Genomic DNA, 14275 nt, shown 5'->3' with positions numbered 1-14275 from the left:
ACGTTTAAATTGGTGTTTTTTTGTTCTATTTATACTAACGAATTTTTTAAAGTTACTGGTCATTTAAAGGTATTCAAAATGAACAGTCAGATGGTTAATATTAGTATAGTAGTATATGGCATTTGACTATTTTTAAACAGTGTTTTGTTCTGCTGCCCCTTGGAATACACATCCTATGTGCCCTCATAATAGCGCAAAAAACAGATTTTATGGTAGGCAGAGAGGATGCTGGGATTTGTGTTTTGCAACCAGCAGGGAAACCAACATTATCTCAGAATGTACACAAACATCAATGAGTGGTTTCTAAAGCATTTTTATTTTTACTCATTAGCACGATCATATTTACCACCTAAAACAATTGGAATTGCCAACGTTCGTAATGACCCTCCAGAGCTGATTATATCATATAAATGGTAAGTGGTTACCAAATGTTTTTCTGTTTAACACTTTATTGGACTTATGTTAAGGCACAATCTGTGTTAGGTCCCCAGTGATTCAGAACCTATAATAGAAGTCAGGGTAGCTAGCAAGAATATTATACCATTGAGAAAAAGCCATGGGCCATATTTATTTAATTGCTAACTGAAAATTTTAAGAAATCAACTTGCTTCTGTTTATGGAAACAATTGGGAATTCGAATTTGAGCTATTTTTGTGTACTTCGACTAGGTAATAGTCCAAATTCGAATCGAATTTGGTAAAAAATGGAAAATTCTAATATCGAAATTTATCATGTACCGTCCCTAAAACTTTGACCATTCGTCATCAAAAACCTGCCTACGCGGGACCTCATAGAACTTATTTGGACTTTGAAAAATCAATGTTTTTTTTTTTAAATACTTTGAATGGAATTTGATCGAATAAGATCTTACTTCAAATCGAACTAATCGAATACAGCCTAAATTTTGGTTGTTTTTTTTATTTTATTTGAATTACGAAGTTATGGGATTTAAAAAAAACACCATTACTTCGAAATTCGACCCTTGATAAATCTGCCACTTAAAGTTATGGCTAAATATAGATAAATAGATAAATATAGATAAATACAACAAATACATTAATAGAACTATGTTTAAGTGTATGTATGTATATATATATATATATATATATATATATATATATATATATATATATATATATATATATATATATACATATATATATATATATATAAATATATACAGTTTTTAGAATGGGTGGCACTCCACTTCTGAACATCACCCAGTTGCATGGTTAAGATTAGGTATAGCTTCAGAAAGAACCAGCAACACAGGGTTATTTACGATAGTGAAAAAAATATATATTTGGTAAGGCATGCATAGCCAACGTGACGTTTCGGTCCCTGCGTTGGCTATGCATGCCTTAGCAAATATATTTTTTTTTATATTTATATATACACATTTTATATATATATATATATATATATATATATATATATATATATATATATATATATATATACATATACACATTACATCTTAAATTTTTCCTAAGTTTCAATTATTTTTTCTAGGACTACGGAATTCTACTCATTTGTTAAAGACTGTCTGACCAAGAACCAAACAGGCAGACCAAAGGCAAAACATCTCCTAAAAAACCATCCTTTTGTAAATAACATACAAAATGAAGCTGAGGTGAGAGAGGAAATTAGAGCTTTCTTCCTCAGAAACAATGAAGCTGAGTCAAAGAATGGTAAGGAGTTTGTCCATTTTCCTTATGAATTATTTGATGATTTTGATTGGATTTTATATGTAAAGTTGATAAAGGAGAATTGAAATTGAAAAGATAGAGTTCAAATAAATAAATGTATATAGATGTATACCAGGGGTGCCCAAACTTTTTGCAACAAGGGCCAGATTTGGTGAGGTGAAAATGTGTGGGGGCCGACCATTCAGCCTGACATTCCTTGAACCATTAAATTACAGGAATCGAGTAATCGTAGCAGTAATATTTGGGCATATTAGTGAAATAATCTGCCACTTGGTCTATACTGCTGTCTGTGTGCTGAAGGTGTTAGCAATAGACACGTACTGGAACATAGTGACGCCATACTTCTTTAGTTTACTGTACTGGCACGTCAGTACGTCTATTGACACCTTCAGCCCTAAAGAAGTATGTGAGAGTGGGTTATCACTATGTGCCAGTACGTGTCTATTGCTAACACCTTCAGCACATAGGTAGCAGTGGCATATCGTTTCACTAATGTGCCTTAATATCACTGCTATGGGATTTCTGATCACACTGTGCTGGGGGGCTTCATTATTATTAATTTCAAGATGGAGGCTGAGGGCCGGTGTAAATTTGAAAAAGGGCCGCAATTGGCCCCCGGGCCACACTTTGGACATGCCTGATGTATACAAATAAATATTTCAAAAAGAGGCATAGTCAAAGATTAAATATGGTCTCTGATTATCCCCCTTGTTAGAATTTAAGATTAATACATGCCTAGATAATTTATGAAATGTTATGTATTACCTCTGTAGGATTTAGTAAACCTAGAGAAGAACCTAGGGATACTGAAAAGAAAAGAACCAGCTCTCAAATTCTTAAACCTGCTGAAGCAAAGCAGAGCTTGCCCATGGCTGAGAACATGGACGTAGAAGTTGCAAGCTCAGTTGCTGTCCTTGAAAGCAAGGAAGAAAATGAATTTATTATAGAAGAGAAACTGGACACAGAAGATGCCAGTTTATTAACATCAGAAATCAAAAACATCTCAAAGATGAACAAGAACAAGGATGAGAAACTGGCTGTAGAAGCTGCACGCTCAGACACAGAAGAAGCCAGTTTACAACCATCAGAAGGGGAAATCATCTCAAATAACTCTGAGGAGCTGCATGCAAAACAAGATGTATGTACAGTCCATGTTCAGGAGTTGGCTCCTGAAATAGAACATGATGCACTCATTGCACATGAACTAACCCCAGAAAACAACAGGAATGCATCTATTAATAAGAATGATTATGAGTTACCTCAAGTTGGCTCAACCACTGAGGAGGAATTTTTCATGGCTGATGAGTTTTCTCCACAAGAGAAACTAAAGCCAGAAGACACCAACAAAGAAGAAGAGGAGGAATTTTTCATGGCTGATGAGTTTTCTCCACAAGAGAAACTGAAGCCAGAAGACACTTACAAAGAAAAAGAAGAAGAAAACAATGAAGAAGACACCAAAGAAGATGAACAGGGGACACCAACAAATACCATCAGAATACTTGGTATAACTGCTTCCCTGGTTTTTGGTCTGTATCTTTTATTTGCTGTGGTGATTGGTTGTAAAAACTAGGATCAACCCACACATCTGATGCAACATGATTGTTTCACTCTACAAATTTGGGCATTTTCACTTGTCCCCCTTGGGGTGATTATCAAAGCCCTTTTATTTTTGTATTTCATTTTTGGAGACTATAACCTAGTCCTATCAGAGAATAGAGATCGCCCACACCCCATTACTTAAACAGTACATATTTCAATGCCAGAGATTCCATCAACTGATCCACAGATCAGATCTTAGGGACTTATGGGGCATACGCCATCCCAACAAGAGAGCAAATACCTTTTACTCCACTTGCCGTGTGAGTGCATGCGCCGGTTCGTAGTCTGCAAGGTCCTAGCTCCTGCAAGAACACACATTCGCAGCAATCGTACACTCCCCAGCGCTTTTGTAGATGCGGCTGGGTGGCATGCCGCCCCTCATAGTACAAGTTGATCCAGGGACTAGTCCGATTGCCATTTTGGAGTCAGGAAGGAATTTTTTCCCCCTCTGAGGCAAATTGGAGAGGCTTCAGATTGGGTTTTTCACCTTCCTCTGGATCAACTGGCGGTTAGGCAGGTGAAAAAAGTGAAAAAGTTGAACCTAACCTAACTTACTATGTAACTACCCCCAGAACATAGGCTTACAAATTTTATTTTAACAGCAACTAGGTTATCAATCACCTCCCAGTGGAAAATCCCACATTCCCCTAAGTTAATAGATATTATACACAGAATGAAAGATATGAGGGAAATGAAGTACATGACTGCAAATATTAGAGGTTGCCGAGACAATTGGGAGAAGACTTGGTCTAACTGGAACTATTACATAACTTCTACCCAAAGGCCTAGAGATAACGTTTCTACATAGTGATATAGGCTAACTGAACTGTAATTCACAATACTGAATACTGAATATCAATGTGATATACTTGAGACTGTTTTTCCTTTTTTTATATGACTGAAAAAACAAATAAAAATGTTACAAAAAAAACCATCTGTGTTAAGGCTATTTTGTAGTTGGGTTTTTTTTGGATATAAAATAATACAGAAATCACTAATTGTATTAATCAAATTCTTTGTTGCTAAATTAAAATTAGTAGGAATTGCTCACTATAGCAAAATATATCTCTGGCTAGTGATAAGCAATGCATTGTTTAACTTGGGGGGTTATTTACTAAAATCACGGGAAATGTGAGATTTTCTTTTATAAAATTGGACTTATAAAAACTTACGAATTTTTGGAAATAATTAAGCCCCAAGGATGGAAAAGTCAGAATCAGAAAATCTGGCATCTCAGACCTGTCGAGGTTGCATATATGGGAGAAGTACCTATGATTTTTTGATTTTTCCTGCAATACCAAGAAGTTTTCTGGGTTTTCGTGCAAAAAACATAGGAATTCAGAGTTTTCGGGTGAAAAAACAAAAAAAATAATGAAAATAGGATGAAACATCAGAAAAAATCGTGAAAAAACCCAAGCAGATTTGATCGAGTTTGTAGCAGAAAATATTGAGATAAATTTGATAAATAACCCCCTTAGACTTTCTGCACTTTCTGCACTTTTTTATGTGATAATTAGATGAGTGAATGCACTTACACTGTTTGTATACAGTTTATGTATGACAACTAATGGAGTTGTCAAACTATTATTTTCCTGCAAGGATTATAGAGTGTGATGGTACAAATCACTTAAATACATGATTGCAAGGCAGTAAAGTGATTGATTAATTAATTAGTCTGATTATGTTTATTAATTTATTAGTTCATTAACTTCATAATAGAATGTTTTTTAATCTAATGAAAAGTTGACGATTTCATGAATTAGAATTAAATTAAGTATTTAGTTACAATCAATTTTGATCTAACATATATTAATTACACATATGAACTAAATTTTCATATGCATATTTTACTTACTATTGAATTGTTTGGGAATTTAATTCAATGAGTAACATATTTACATTTACATTACATTTTTGTAATTTTTTATACATATATATGTTATACCATTTTGTGCACTTATCACAGACATTGTTGTGGGTTCTAAATCTAAATTGATCCCAGTTTCCAACTGCATTAACAATTTCCATTGTAGCTTACATATAAACTAAATTGGTATTAAACTGGTAGCATAGGGTTAAACTCTAAGAGGGTTTATCCTAACACCATATAACATGTTTAAATTCTTGTAAAGGTTTCTTTGCATTCGTGCCTATGAATATGTATGAAACGCATTTGTAATTTTAGTATTATAGAATGAACTTCAATTTTATCTACACCGACTGGCTCCAGGAGTGTGTGCTCACTTTTGGTGAGTGCGAGAAGAGCTGATTTTACCTACACTAATTACATTGTTTAAATTGTGTCTCAAGGCAATAGACCTGTGGTTTATACACCCAGGTCACTCGGGTGAGCTGCACTCTAACTTATTTTGCTGTTTCATATTTAATACTCTGAGTTTTTATGTTTCCGTGCTAAAAAAAAAAAATTTAGCCAGCTTTTCACTTTTTGGGGTTAGAGCTGGTTTTGTAAAGTCAGTAAATCAAACATACTACATTATACAGAACAGCACCGTACTCCAATTTAAAAAAGTCTTTATCGGCCCCACCAAAGAGTTAACTAGCATACAAACAGACCAGCGTTTCCATTCAGCATGCAGAGGGTTAAGTAACATGGTTACACACGTTCAGGATGGGGTTCTTTCAGAGCATCAAGGAGAAAACATATTCCTTTTCATATTTGTTATTATAAAAGATATAACAGTGCATATATGCACAAAAAGATGTTACAAAAAGGACATGCATTAAAATATACAATTACAAATAGTTTTGAAAATAAAAGGGAAACATAAAGAAAACCTATAGTCTCGTCTAGAGAGAATTTCCTGGTCCTGAAGGTCAGGAGACACAAACGGGATGAACTCTCCAACGAATTAGGTCCTTCAAAATAAAATTTGGTCAGAATTGTTGGTCAGAAGAGCTGATATTTATCACTGATTTCAGGGGCATCAGATAACTGAACTCCTCTCAGTTTTAATAACCTAATGTGAGTATGGACTGGACCTAACATTTAGGGGCCGATTCACAAAGGGTCGAATATCGAGGGTTAATTAACCCTCGATATTTGACTGGGAATTAAAATCCTTCGACTTTGAATATCGAAGTCGAAGGATTTTTGCGCAAATAGTACGATCGTACGATCGAAGGATTATTCCTTCGATCGAACGATAAAATCCTTCGAATCTAACGATACGAAGGATTTTAATCCAACGATCGAAGGAATATCCTTCGATCAAAAAAAGTTAGCCAAGCCTATGGGGACCTTCCCTAATATCCTGGACTCCTAAGCAAACTGCTTAATTCCTGTCTGTCTTGGGGACAATGTCTGCTGCTGTCAGTAATCCTTTTTTAATACTGATCCCCTGGCACTCCTCATTAGTACTGGTTGTGGTACTGGAGCTATACCCAACCCACAGATACCATCGCTCTCTTCATTCTCAGTCTATTAGGACCCTACTCAGCACCTGTACCCCACACCCCTGCACTGATCCCTGAGCCTGGCTTATCTGCTGATTCTTCACTCAAGACCTCAGGCAGTTTGGGTACGGTACAAGGGTTCCCTGCTGGAAATCCCTCACTGCAGGTACACTATTTAGCTGCACACTTGTAGGAAAAAAATGCTTCTCCCCATCTCTAATGCTTACTTTTGGACACTGTGGGTTCTGTTTGACACTGACTCTTTGCTCCCCTAGTTACTTTGCTGCATTTTACTTTTGACAGTTACCTGTTGAGGTGGGTGGCCCACTTCAGTAAAGCCAGAGCCACCGAGAACTGTTATAGGGCACAAAAGCAATTAACATGTAACCAAAATCATTCCCCAACAATACATTTACAGAAATTTGATTGGTTACCCCCAGTTGCCTTCAACCTCTCCCCACATCCCAATTCAAGAAAACTCTTTGCTCAGGCACCTTTGAGTAACTCACATTCCCTGTATGGGATAATATCAGCAATGTTTATCATGTCTGGATGCGCAAGAGAAAAATTAGACCCCTAATCCCTGAGTCACTTTATTGTCCATAATTTCAGACTGCATATAATGGCTCAGATTCTCAGTGTTACCAGACACAAGGATTAGCACAGGCTTTACAGGTGATGTTGGTGGAATGTACTTTTTAATTAGAGCATGTTAATGGCATCATAGTTCCCATCAAACTCTGGTGGTAAGTCCACAAAAGCATCTAGTGTATTTTGCCCCTTGCTCATGGGGTAGGTGATACTGTCTGTAAACTCTTTCAAAGCACCACTGAAAGGTATCTAGGGCACTGTAGTTGATGTTGCATTTTTGCTGCTTCTCTCTCTCTCTGCTTGGTGTACTGTAGTAATACCTAAAAAAGAAGCCAGCGCCACAGGCACCGGGAAAAACAAACAAATATAGGGCAGTAACGTTTTATAAATGACCCCCTTAATTCTGTGCACAGGTTATATTATGGCTTCACCGTGCTAGGTGTAACTCCTTCTTATCCACCACCACAATTATGTATAGCCTTTTAGGGAAGAGGGGTTGCTTCTTGCCTCGTGGGCCTTATAGGTGGATACTCACAAACATATAGTTCAAATAGGCGTAAAAAAACTCTTTGTTGTCCCAGCGCGTATCCTTAAAAGCTGTGAAGTAGATGCAGCAGCGAAATAGTGTAATATTGCCTTTAATATATTTAAAAATGTAACATTAAAAATGCACTCACATGGCATCCCGCAATAATAGCATGTATAGCATAACGTCCTAGAGAGGCTTTCTCTCCACGCCTATCCACAGTCGGAAGTCCTGCTGCCAGAGCGCTCGTGGCTTTAGGGTCCCTTGCAGTATGTCGGCGGGTCTCTCTCCTATGGCGTGCTATTCCGTGCTCCGTGTACTGTAGCTTTTGCATCTCTCTCTCTCTCTCTCTCTCTCTCTTTCTCTACCTGTTGCTATTGCAGGATCAGCTGCCGCTTGCAATCCATCCGTACCTACCTACCAACCAAGGGACACCTAAAAATGCCCACAGTTTTTCAGGGGTTAAGCCTGCATTACACTATCCCACTGCTGCCACCAATATCACAATAGTGGCACTTGTAGCTGCACTTGGTTATCAGGGGTCACTACCTCAATCTCTTCCTTACCTTGCACACAGGTTAGAATAGCTCAACACCACCTACAACAAACCAATACCCACAAAATCCACAAACCCAGGTCCCAAGCTCTCTGCATAATAGATCCTATACCTGCATATACATTAAGCCCTTGGAATCAGCAAATGATCATAGCAGTATATCAGTCCTAGGGGTCATACTACAGTAATGGATTTTGTTGCTGAATATACATGATATAATTATAAGCACATTTGCTATAATTTGCTGATTTGCTAATCCAGTCAATTTTTGTTTAAAAGTCAAGTGTGTTGACTCTAATTACATAAAAATGCATTAAAGGGGAAGTAAATTCTAAAATATAATAAGGCTAGAAATGCTGTATTTTGTATACAAAACATAAACAAGAACTTCCACAAGCCTAATCAAACAAAGTTAGCCACAGGGGGGTCACCATCTTGTAACTTTTTTAAACATCTTTGCAAGACCAAGACTGTGCACATGCTCAGTGTGGTCTGGGCTGTTTAGGAATCATCATAAAGCACAATTCAAATAATATCTGCTAGAAGCCAATACAGCAAGATTGATTAATAATCAGAATATGGAGACTGCATCTGTGGATTTTATAGTTTTTGTATTGTTTGATACAAACTTTCTACAACTCTGCAGAACCAGTGGCTGCATCAAAATAATCCTCCAAATAGAATCCCAGCTTATCTGTTTAAATCTCTCTGCATGATCTTTGTCCCTGCAGCTGGTGTTGGAAACAGTAAATGGGATGTAAAGGCAAAAATAAAATCCAATACAAATCTGTGCACAGTCACTGACTGCTCTACAGGGAAACAAACAAAGCTGCTTGAGTTATGCATGGCTGGGAAGTAAGGCAGCCCCTCCCTGCTGATTGAGCAGTTAATGACCATCTGACAATACCTATCCACAGCTGTAAATGAAGGGAGAATTTCACTGCATACAATCAGGTTTCTTATAAAAATGGTACACATTTTTTAACCTAATAATAGGTTTTTTTTCATTAAAGAAAGTAAAAATTGGATTTTATTGTTTTGCCTTTACATGCCCTTTTATCCCATTAATTGGTATAAGTGGCTGCATATTCTTACATCCCAAATACATAAGCCACAGATTGCCAGTACGTCCAGATCCCCCTCCAAGTATTCTAGCCTGGCTGAAAGTGGACTCCACAGTTCTGTGCCATCAGTAAACTCCAATATATTTCTTATAAGAGCATCCCCCAAGTCATTAATTAACAAATTGGGTGGTTTTGGGAGCACTCCACGGCTAAGTAAAATGTACAATTACAATATTGTTCAAAAGTTCAACTCATCTGTGCAAATTAGCTACAAACATACACAACAGAGTGACTGAATTTCCTGGCCCCTGCAATTTAGTGCAGTTACTTTCAAAAACAGGGTTTTTAGTTACAATATAATGATGATAATATTGCCAAGCCACCATATCACTCCAACTATACCCAATGGCATTGTAGGATTTCTTGTGATAAATCCCATTTTCACAGGTTCACTGCTTGTGGCTTGTCAATTTTTTATAGCGTAAAACCCCTGTTTTTGAAATTATGTGCACTTGCACAGATACAGGTATGGGATCCTTTATCTGGAAACCTGTTATCCAGAAAGCTCTGAAATACAGAAAGGCTGTCTTCCACAGAAGCCATTATAATCAAATAATCCAGATTTTTCAAATTGATTTCCTTTTTCTATCTAATAATAAAACAGTAGCTTGTACTTGATCCCAACTAAAATATAATTAATCCTTATTGGAAACAAAACCAGCCTATTGGGTTTATTTAATGTTTACATGATTTTCTAGTAGACTTAAGGTATAAAGATCCAAATTACAGAAAGATCTGTTATCTGGAAACCCCAGGTCCAAAGCATTCTGAATAACAGGTCCCATACCTGTAAAAAATTACTAGTGAAACGGGACCAGGGAATATGAACTGATTTACCAACCATCCATGTTTCTAATTGCCTCATTACAGATATGTCTCAAATGATCTGTCCTTCATGAAACCATACTGATATATAATTTTACCAAACCTTCAGATAACTTTCCCACCACAGAAGAAAAGGCTTACAGGCATATAATAGCCACACTGGGTTTGTAATCCCATTTTATACTATGTATGACTCCATTTTTAAAAACATGAACAGAAAAACTGTGGACCAAATACAAATAGGAATATAGAATCCTTTCAATCCTTGTTTTCATAAGAATTTTTATACTACAGGTATGAGACCTGTTATACAGAATGCTAGGGACCTTGGGTTTTCTGGATAATAGATCTTTCTGTAATTTGGATCTTTTGAAAACTTTTTTTATTCGTTTATCACATTACATCCATGTTCGATTTTTCGCAGATAACAGATGGCCCCCTACACAGAGGGAATCACCAGCATTACAGTCAGTTACAAGGAAAGATGACATTCCATTTGTATATTACATACCAATAAAAAATTTAACTAACAAACAAAACCGTCTACAGCTGAGTATTTTTCCATAAATGTTTATCACTTACTCCCAAAATAGTGCTAAAGAACAGTAAAAATATTATTGTAGAGGTTTCACCTCGACCAGAAAACCCAAAACAGTGTGAATAATAAGGTACACATTTAGGGGAAAATTTCTCAATAATATGACAGTATTACATACTAGTATAAGATATCCAAGGCATCCAGATCTTGGTAAAAACAGTATATTTGTTAGTTATGATACTTAACATTCTTTCATTAATCATTATCCAGTGCATCCTGTGATGGAACATAATTATAGGAATGGAACGTTTTTTCCACGATGCAGCAATGGTTTGTTTTGCTGCTATAAAGATAAACTGTATCAGTGTTCGAGTGTATTTACATGATACCGGAAGTTTTGTATTTAACAGCACAACCAGGGGATCTTTCCGGAGATTAACTCCCAGGATAGAATCTATTAAAGTAAATATCCTAGACCAAAATCTAGATGCCTCTCTACAGTGCCACCATACATGTAACATCGAACCCTCCAGTCCACATTTCCGAAAACATAACGGGCTAAAATTAGGATAGTATTTATGAAGTTTAGTAGGCACCATGTACCAACCAGACAGCACTTTATACTGTGTTTCTTGAGCCAATAAATTAATCGAACTTTTGTGTGTAATCTCCCAAGATTGTTGCCATAAAGTAGGTTCAATTGACATACCTAACTCTTTCTCCCATTGCTTAACATAAATCGGAGGATTAAGCAGGGAGGAAGTTAAAATTTCTTTATATAACAGGGAGATCATCCCTCTACTACAAGGAAATTTAATACACATGTGTTCCCACGCAGTCAAAGTTAAAACATTATTGCACCCTTTAAGTACTTTGGTGAGAAAATGATGAATCTGGAAATATCTAAAATATTCGCTTCCAGGCGGACCATGTTGCGTAATTATAGTGTCCCATTTTACAATACCTTGCAAGCCTAAAAATTGAGTCACATACTGCATATTGTGTGTCCCACCAGCGGAAATCGGATTTCCGTACACCTGGGACAAAAGTAGGATTCCCAAATATAGGCATAGCCGGACAATGAGGAGAAGCTAGGGGTACTGTTTGCGTAACAGAATCTCAAACAGCCAGAGCCATTTTAAGAACTGGAGTGGAATTAGTAGGCCTTTCCTGCTTGGGGATTCACGGTAGTACTGCCTGAGAAATTGGTTTAAGCAGTTCTATTTCTATCTGAGTCCATAATGGAAGAGTGGGCCTATAAAAATGAATTAACGGCAGAATTTGTGCAGCTTGGTAATAATTGAGTAAGTTGGGAACACTCAAACCACACTTGTTTTTAGGTGCAATAAGTGTTTTTTGTGATAATCTTGACTTTTTCCCATTCCAAATAAATTTGGCAAGTCTGGATTGCATTTCAATTGGCAACATACGGAAATAATATAATATTTTTGGTAGGATCATCATTTTTATGGTATTTATCCTCCCAAGCCACAATATAAAAAGATGGGACCAGCCCGTAAGCATTTTTTCTATTTCCATCCAAAGGTGAGGATAATTGGCCTGGTATAAGTCTTCAAGTTGAGGCGTTATTCTAATCCCTAAGTAAATCAGATATTTATCATTCCATTGTAAATCAAAATTGAGATGAATTAGTTTTTTATGTGTCGGACTGATACCTAGAGCTAGGGCCTCGGATTTAGTTGGATTCATCTTTAGACCTGAAATAACCCCAAAGGAATGCAAGATGTTAAATAGGTGAGGTAACGAAGAGAGCGGCTTCGTAACCGTCAACGACATATCATCTGCAAATAACATTTGTTTATGTGAGAGCTGACCTATCAATACTCCAGGTATGTTCGAATTTTGCCTAATTAGGGCTGCTAAGGGTTCAATAGCTAATATAAACAGTAATGGCGAGAGGGGACAGCCTTGTCTCGTCCCTCTATGTAACGTGAAGGCATTAGAAGCAAAAGGGCCCCATTTCAAAAAAGCTTGTGGGGTGTCATATAAAGCTTGGATCAACAGAATATATTCCACTTTTTCAATATGTAATACAAATAACCCCAAGTAACCATATCAAAAGCTTTCTGTATATCTAACGAGAGTAAGAGCGCTGGGATTTTGGAAGAAGTAAGATTATGTATTAGTTGTATCAACCGCCTTATGTTCTCTCCACCCTCTCTGTTGGGAACAAAACCGACCTGGTCCTGATGTATTAAGTTCGCTAAGAACGAATTTAAACGTGTGGCCATTATTTTTCCTAAAATCTTAACATCATTATTTAATATGGAAATGGGACGATAGTTGCTACAATCCAGAAGGTCCTTGTTGGGTTTTGGTATTAATGCAATCTGAGCCAATATAGACTCCGGGTGCAGTTTATTTCCTTGCAATAGCGTATTAAACATAGCTGTAAGATGGGGAGATAGAAGTGAGGCAAATTTTTTGTAATACAATATAGAAAAACCATCCGGGCCAGGTGTTTTAGAGTTTGGGAGCAGTTTGATGGCTAATAAAGTTTCCTCAATTGTAATATTATTATTCATTATGTGTTTCTGCTCTGGAGTTAGTATAGGAAGCCGCAGATTCGCAAATAAAGCATCTGCTTGGGTGTCATCGAATTTGGGTGGTTCTTGATATATTGTGGAATAAAATTCCTTAAATTCCTGTAAGATTTTTTCGGGGTTACCTGTAATTATCCCAGTTTTAGTGTGAATTTTGTGTAGAGGGACATTTGGGGATACGACTGAATGTAAAGTACGAGCTAAGGGAGTGTCCGGTTTATTTCCTTTACAATAACGCCTATTAATCTGCCATTGAGAAGAGTTTTCCACATCAAGGGTATATTGTAAATCTAGTTCCCTTTTAGTATCTATGATAGCGGTCTGTAATCTGGGGGAAAAATGTGCCTTATTTTGCGTTTCCAAATATTGTAATTTGTCGTGCAATTCTTGTAATTTTGCTTTTTTCTGTCGTTTACGGGCAGCCGCTATACTCATGAACTCACCTCTTATTACAGATTTGTGGGCTTCCCATAAGGATATCGATGAGGACGGAGACTGTACCAAGATTTAGATCAAAATATTGTTTTATAGCACTTTCAACTTGCAAACGAAGTTGAGGGGTTGCTAAAAGAGCATTATTCAATCGCCATCTATAATGAGAAGGCTTACATAATAGTGACCTTAGTTCTATCGAAACTACAGAGTGATCAGACCATACTATTGGCAAAATTTTTGTAGCAACCAAGTTTGGTAATAACGTTTGAGACAAAAAAATATGATCTATACGAGAGTATGTTTGATGTGGGCTAGAAAAATAGGTAAAATCCTTGGTTAATGGCCATTTTCCCTCCAGGCATCAATAACAAAAGATCTCTGAAGAATTTCCAAA

General features: G+C 36.7%; 2 protein-coding genes across 2 annotated transcripts; both read left to right on the top strand.

Annotated features, from left to right (window-relative positions):
- Window positions 1-1834, top strand: LOC121394427 (serine/threonine-protein kinase 10-like). The gene is made up of 2 exons (XM_041565296.1): window positions 1-413; window positions 1513-1834. The coding sequence occupies exons 1-2, from the start codon at window positions 226-228 to the stop codon at window positions 1772-1774; spliced, it is 450 nt and encodes a 149-aa protein (XP_041421230.1). The 5' UTR covers window positions 1-225; the 3' UTR covers window positions 1775-1834.
- Window positions 1835-2310: 476 nt separating this feature from the next.
- LOC121394424 (conserved oligomeric Golgi complex subunit 8-like) lies at window positions 2311-3611 on the top strand. Its single transcript, XM_041565283.1, has one exon. It carries the CDS (start codon window positions 2461-2463, stop codon window positions 3277-3279), a length of 819 nt encoding a protein of 272 aa, XP_041421217.1. The 5' UTR covers window positions 2311-2460; the 3' UTR covers window positions 3280-3611.
- Window positions 3612-14275: the final 10664 nt, after the last annotated feature.

Source organism: Xenopus laevis, chromosome 1L (assembly GCF_017654675.1).
Source record: "Xenopus laevis strain J_2021 chromosome 1L, Xenopus_laevis_v10.1, whole genome shotgun sequence".
In the NCBI taxonomy this organism is placed as follows: Eukaryota; Metazoa; Chordata; class Amphibia; order Anura; family Pipidae; genus Xenopus; species Xenopus laevis.
This window is presented reverse-complemented; position numbering and strand designations above follow the sequence as displayed.

Excerpts from the sequence above, each read along its gene's own strand:
- LOC121394424 (XM_041565283.1), top strand. The coding sequence starts at position 2,461 with ATGTTATGTATTACCTCTGTAGGATTTAGTAAACCTAGAGAAGAACCT.
- LOC121394427 (XM_041565296.1), top strand. The coding sequence starts at position 226 with ATGCTGGGATTTGTGTTTTGCAACCAGCAGGGAAACCAACATTATCTC. Across the intron at positions 414-1,512 it reads CTGATTATATCATATAAATG|GACTACGGAATTCTACTCAT; the intron begins GTAAGTGGTTAC and ends TATTTTTTCTAG.